This window comes from Rhyacophila brunnea, unplaced genomic scaffold (genome assembly GCF_057557595.1).
Source record: "Rhyacophila brunnea isolate RB1 unplaced genomic scaffold, BYU_Rbru_1.0 scaffold_9, whole genome shotgun sequence".
Lineage (NCBI taxonomy): Eukaryota > Metazoa > Arthropoda > Insecta > Trichoptera > Rhyacophilidae > Rhyacophila > Rhyacophila brunnea.
The window spans coordinates 5515588-5522927 of NW_028233361.1; the positions used below are offsets into that span (position 1 = coordinate 5515588).

Genomic DNA, 7340 nt, shown 5'->3' on the forward strand with positions numbered 1-7340 from the left:
TTTTTTACGAGGATTGGATGTTAGACACTTGTTCAATCTATTAGGTCCACACTTTGACACCAAACACACATTGAAAAACAATATGTATGTGTATTTGCCAGACCCAGGATTCCAAACAGCATGCAAATTTGCCAGAGCCGGGATTCGAATCCGGGACTTTCGAAATCAATAAATACATAGTACAATGTGCGTTCGTTGAAAATCCAAAGAAATCCGTTCGTTGGATAAATAGTAATACATGGTTATTTATGTTTATCTTTAAAATGTTGTTTGGTAAGTAGGTAGTTCTTTCGAAAATCATGTACATAATTATTTATTAATGATTCATAGCTTTAGTATGATTTATTTTTAATTTATTTAACACTCATCATTTTCTAAAAAAATAAATACTTATGTATAACTTGAAATCTCTTTCAGTTATATCTATCGAATCCAATAATGTTCATTGTTCGAATCCATATTCAGTTTTGTACTACTACTACACTAAATCGATGAATTAGGTACCTGTTCAAAAATATTTATATGAACATTAATTATGTAACATAATATTTATTACTAATTACTTTATAAAATCATTGCATTTTTCTTTAGATTTTAGATAGGTTAATAAAATATTTTTTGAAATAGGAATATGAATAATAAATAAACATGTTAAGCATACATTTTGGTCTTTATTCATAAATAAAATAATAATAATAATTTAACACAAAATATTTTACAATAGACTATTTTCCAGAACCATCGTTGTTATTATATAGGTATCATTGATAATGGGTATAGATAATACTTCATGTAGGTACTATCGAATTATTCCTTTTCATAATAGTCCTACATACCTACATAACGTTCCGTTTACAGTGAGCAACCTAATCGTTCAATTTCATTGATGAAATAAATCATGTCAGAATGCTCCAGTCCTGAATTTTGGAAAACAATTCTAAAGAAATTGGGGATATCGTTCAGCGGTTGATACGTCAACATCATAGTGCCTTCTTTCATCATCTTCTCTTTAATTTTAGGTGCCACGCAATGTAATTTGTCGTTAAAATCTGCTGCATCGCGTTGATCCCTCAGGCTTGGGGGGACATACCAGAAGCAGACGTTCGTGCACTCAGGGTTTTCGAGTACCATCTCGAAGCCCTTGCGACTCTTCACGTTTTTAGTGAAGAATTCGGCATTGTCAAAAACTTTATCCACGTGACTCTCCAACCCGTCGGTTCCCTTGGCTTTCCACATGAACCAGAATTTGAGGACATCCACCCTTCTACCGCATTGAATATGTTTGTCACCGGTATCATATTTGGTGTCGTAAAACTTGTCTTTTTGGAAGAGATAAGTGGCGCTCGCAGAGTGTGCTGCGGACAGCAACCCTTGGTGACGAAGCAGCAGGGTGGAGCACTGTTGAGGAGCTGTCAGTAACTTGTGTGGATTCCATGTAACCGAATCAGCTCTGTAATTATTGAAAAATATAAAATAAATTCATTGTAGATACTGAGACTTAGTGGTCAGCAACTGGTGATCCATAAATAGTTTAGCATAAAAACATTTATTAAAACACGATTTCCATAAAATAAACAACAAAATTTGAATCCTTTGAAAATTTTGTAGACATCAATAACGTACCAAACCATTTAAGTAGGTACCTAGGTAGAGTATAGGTACGTTTTATGACTTTGCACTTTTTTGCACCTTTACTACACTGATACGCATATTTTCCTGATTACCTCGCATACAATTAGATCAAATGATATATACTTGTATTAATATGTTATGTAGTAATAAATAAACAGACAGATAATACAATATGAAAAAAAATATTTTTAGAATTTATTACCTACATCATTTTCATTCTAGAGCCGGAGTGCAAAGTTATGAAGCATATACTCTACCTAGTTGCAAATAAAAAATAAAATTACAAGATAATATGTACCAAATATAATATTTGCGAACAAGCATTTTCTACCATGAGTTTAAGCACGAATGAACGACAGATGAACATCAGTGTGTATCAATTCGAATTTGCACAAACATTTAAAACAACCGCGAAAATCCCACTTCGTAGTAAGACAGACAGTGATACATACACTGTATTTTACAACGTTTTTATTAGGTCGTATTCTTATTTGTCCGGTGGTTGTTTATCCAGTTCAAATCTTGCAATCGATTTTTAACTAACTTCCCGCCTAGCTAGACATTTGAAACTTTTAAAATATATCAGAACACGATGCCAACGCATTTTTTAATACTTTTAGCCATCTTTAAGTAGAATTGAATTCATGTTCAGTTAATTCTGTTTTGTATGAAAAGTTATTTCGGAAGAAATCCGTAATCCAATCCACTATTATTGGTTGCTAGGGGTCTGGGGTCCTAGCAACAAAATTATTAATATATACGTGCGTTACTATGGAAATCAATATGAATGTCAAAATGACATTTCAGTATTATTTCTATCAAATGCAAAATTTTTTGATCGTTTAAGCTAGCAAGTCAAGTTTATAAACTTATACACCATATACAAATATATTTATATATTATATACAAATCATATATGATTCAACAGAAAATTTAAAAACGTTGTATATAAAAAGTTCTTTTTATCGTGTAATTATTTCTTTTGTTTTATTCAATTTCATAAATTCGTTCTTCCTAATACGAGTCAATTTATGTACCTACACAAAAATGGTAAATATTTACGCAAGATATATTTTTTGTTCACAATTTACGCCTGATCTGCATACATAATATGAAAATTAGGGGGAACGTTGGTGACCAGTTTTTGTTAAAGCCATTAATCAATAATGCAGCATTAATAAACTAAATAAAGAAATGCTAAAAAAATCTTGCAAATAAGATAATGAACTTTATTTATTGTCAGTGGTGGGTTTGCGGTAAATTTTCCTCTCGCGAGTATTGGAAAACTTGTTGGTATACAATTGTAAAATATATCTAAATTGTATGAAAAAATCCAAAAATAAACAATTACCTTTCGACACCATTCAGCAAATGCCTGTACTTTTTAGATACGAGAGCGCCTCCACCCCAGGCTGCATCAACATGTAACCAGAGGGAATATTTCTGACACAAATCTGCAATTTTAGATATGGGGTCGAAAGCTCCCAATACTGTTGTTCCAGCAGTCGCAGCCACCATGAAGGGCGCCGCACCTTCGGACAGGGCCCGTTTTATCTCCTCCTCCAGATGATCAGGACTCATTTTACCAACTTTGTCAGTTTTGATGAGGTATACGTTGTCTGAGCCGAGTCCCATGAAACACGCCATCTTTTTAATGGAGTAGTGAGCGTCGGCTGATGTGAACAACACCAGCCTTGGAGATGCACTGATTCCCTTCGTCTGTAAATATCATCACAATTGACTAATTAAGTAGGTTATCTTTCAAGCTGACAGAAGCACGTCTGGGAGCAGGTATGTATATCTTTGAGATGGGAAACTAATATTTAGTTTAAAAAAAAAACTGTAAGTATCTATCAAGTTCTAGATTAAATAAATTAAAATATAAATCATTAGATACTATTATATACAGTAATATAATAATATAATACTGAATAGACACCAGATTTAAGAATAATAGTTTCTTATTATTGAAAACACATAATTTTGATAAACCATAGTAACGTACTCATTAAAACTTATTAGAAAATAGCTGTTGGACCATGTGGGATTCGAACTCACATCTTTTACTGTCTGAGTGAGTGGTCCGTCTATGGGTCACGTGAATTAAATCAAACAACTACGTTATCCGATCTGTGTCGTTGCTAGAACCAATTTTTTGTTCAGGTATCAGAAATGTGTATTAGGCGCCAATAATATCTGCAGGGATTCCTATTACTGCATTTTAGCTATTTTTATGTTAGGGCATGGAAAAGGGGAACCACCATGCCTCCTATCTATTATTAATTATATAAAAATTAAAACACATCTTACACGAAAATATTTTTTTAAAAATAACTACGTATTATGTATGACATAAATGTCATAAAAATGATTTATTACTTGACGATGTGACATAATAATATTATTTGATTTTTGTGCCGTCCGCTATCGAAAGTTTCGACCAAATTAAAGTAGGTATATCTCCCTATCCTGTTCCAATTATATCAGATCTCCAACACCTTGAGCTTTGAGTCACTTACGCAGGTTCCATAGTCAAGTGAAAATCTTCTCATATCTATGACCATTACTATGACCCTGTACTGCCATATACCGTGTACAATGTACATACATATTATAATATCACTAGCCAAAAGAATATTCTTTTTTTTTAATTTACTTTTAAACAGTTTTTCGGTTTAATCATGAATGCGTATAATCAGTAATCTCATTATTTTATTTTATTTATTAAGGAAATAAACAGTAATATTTTGATAACAAAAATATTTTTAAAAATAGAATGGTGAAAATTATTGCAACCAGCAAAGTTTCCATGTATAAATTATAATATAGTTAAGCCTGACAAGATAATAAAGTAAGAAAGTAAGAAGAACATAAATATAAAGAAATTACATAAGAAAAATGAGGAAGAATATTGAATAATAATTATAGACAAAAAAGTAATATTTTTTAAAATATATAAGTATATAATAATTATATATTATATGTGTGATAAGAATTATTGAAATTTATTTATGTCAAGGATTATTTTTTAATTAAATAAAACGCAATTTTATAGTACTCATTCCACTTTATTAATTAAATTTTGGACCGGTTTCGTCCTCCTCAAAGGGACATTATCAGGGACATTTGAGGAGGACGAAACCGGTCCAAAATTTAATTAATAAAGTGGAATAAGTACCTACTATAAAATTATGTTTTATTTAATTAAACAAATAATGAATCAAACAATACAATGCAGTTCCACCATGAATTGACAGTTAACACTATAAAAGAAATTATGTCAAGGAATTTAATTTTATATTATAATTTCCGAGTAGGTATACTTGTCAGTGGCGAAGGGTGAAGGTAGGCTGTCAAGATCCGTTATAAATAGTGCCCAGTAAACTTTGTCAGCCATACGTATTTGTTTTCATTGAAATAACACTACAATTTACAGATGGTGTTGGTTAGTTTTTAAAATTCAATTAAACCCTGCGAAAACCAAGCTTTAATACAATTATTCAAAAGATACTCGTCTATATATAAAATATCTAAAATTATGCAATTAAATCATACATAGCTTTGAATATTTTATAGATAGAATAATATTTTTTTATCTATTATAGTTTGGTTTAGGCAGGGGTTAATAAATTTTAAAAAAATGAGCCAACAATAAATCTTAATTCAACGAAAATAAATAAGTATGAATGAAAAAGTATGAACAGTTTTGTCGTATCGCCCAAAGTATGCCAAAACTATTATGGATTGGTTTGGGCAAGGTTTAATTGATTTTCAAAAACTAACCAACACCTTATATAAATTGTAGTCTTAGTTCAATAAACACAAATACGTATAACTAACAAAGTTTAACGCGCACTATTTATGTCAGATCTTAACAGCCTACCTCCACCCTTCGCCACTGATACTTGTTAAGTGATTTAACTATATTTTACGAACCTACTTAACCTTGTAATCATCTTTATTCGAAGATAATGTCGAATCAATTGTATCTATAATATTTAGTTATTATTATCACAATAAAATCGTTAGTTTCGGATTGCATTTACATGGAAAATATTTACTTTGAAAATAATTGAATCGAGGTAGGTGATTCCAATGTAGATAAGATACATTGTTGCGTGACAGAATTTATATTTTAATTTGATTATACACTGACCTTTATGTCTGGGTTGAAGTGGTAACGAGCACAGCTGATAGCATATCCGTTTGCCATTGATCCTCCGGGACAGAAGATTCCATCTCCGAGGCCACCGGGAAAACCAACAATCGACCGCATCTCACTAAGGACGGCTTCTTCCATCAGAACGAAAGCGGGAGCCACTTCATATGTGTAAACACTAGGATTGAGAGCATCTCCCAACCATTGTCCGACCAAGGCGTAGGGATCCACTGCAGAAAACAGTTGATTTACGAAATAAGGATGACCAGTTTTTACAGAATATTTAATAATGTCTTCCAATCTCTGCAGCAGTTTTTCTTGACTCTCCGGTCGGTTTTCAGGTTCTAATTTTAGAATTTTCTTCAGTTCTTCAGGGTCCCTCCATTCTGTGACTTTGTTCGATCGCTTGGTGCCGTGAAACACTGCTTTGTTGATTAGAATATCAACAGCATCCCTCAAGAATTTTTCATGGTGCTCTTTATGCGGAAGACTGGCAAACCAAGCCGGAGAAACAGCGGACTCGGAAACTCCTCTAGGTTTGCAGGGCTGGACCCAGGCTTCGTCTTCCGACGAAGTAGCGCCGCAGGAACCGCTGTCGATCGTTACTTCTTCTATTCGCATGTCCAAAAGGTCTGGTGAGTTCGCGGGCATCTTCGGTTGCAATTTAGTAATTTACTTCGCGATTAAAAGATACGGACGAGTGATTATCGTGTTGCACTGCTGTGCACCGTTGTTGGCGGCAGCGAACAATGAGCAAGTGTCCAGCCTTCGATGCTTTTAAATACACCACGCAGAAAGTGTTGCTCGCCGTTTAGTAAGGTTGTTCGGACCTATCGAGCCGCAGGTCTATGACAGGCGAAGAAGGTCGTTCGACCACTGGGGAGAACACCTTCCTTCGCTTGCCCCGCGCGTCTTCAAACGCGGGGTTTCCCTGACCGCGTCATTTCCGCTTTTCATATATATACATACAGCTCGGTCACGGTAAGGAAAACGAACCGGTAAAAGTGGGCGAATAATATTTAACAATTCCCAGTAACAATCGCATTATATCGATCAAGTATTTCTAAAATCTTAGAATAGGTATCTAAAAGGTTAATCAGATTGGTTAATAGGTATCTACGTACGTATTTTTTCACAATTAAGGAAATAAAATCATATTATACTTATTGGTTTTTTTTATGAAATACGTATTCTGCGTTGCAAAGTGATACGGATAATAATTATAATAAGACGTTATTGTATAATAAATTACACGCCAAGTTCTAGTTAATCTCTTTGTGCCTATAATCCTTTATAATTATTTCGCACTATAATAAAAAAAATCATGATAATTGAAAACATTGATTATCTATCTAAATAATTACGTACCTACCTACATTTTTTTAAATTAGCTAAATATTTATTATTCATAAACCGCAAATTAATACTACATCATGTTCATGCCCCCCAGGATCTTTGGTAGGCCCTCTACCTATCACCAAGATTAAAGGCAATATGGCGCTCTACAGTAACATATTCGAGGTAAAATTAAGAGTATTTAGTATATTTT

At 33.1% G+C, this 7340-nt stretch overlaps 1 protein-coding gene across 1 annotated transcript; it reads right to left on the reverse strand.

The window, feature by feature from the left end:
* Positions 1-852: 852 nt before the first annotated feature.
* Positions 853-6442, reverse strand: b (glutamate decarboxylase-like protein black). Its single transcript, XM_085959686.1, has 3 exons — positions 5789-6442; positions 2984-3351; positions 853-1450 (listed from the first exon to the last, which is right to left on the reverse strand). The coding sequence occupies exons 1-3, from the start codon at positions 6440-6442 to the stop codon at positions 853-855; spliced, it is 1620 nt and encodes a 539-aa protein (XP_085815812.1).
* Between the last annotated feature and the right edge of the window lie 898 nt (positions 6443-7340).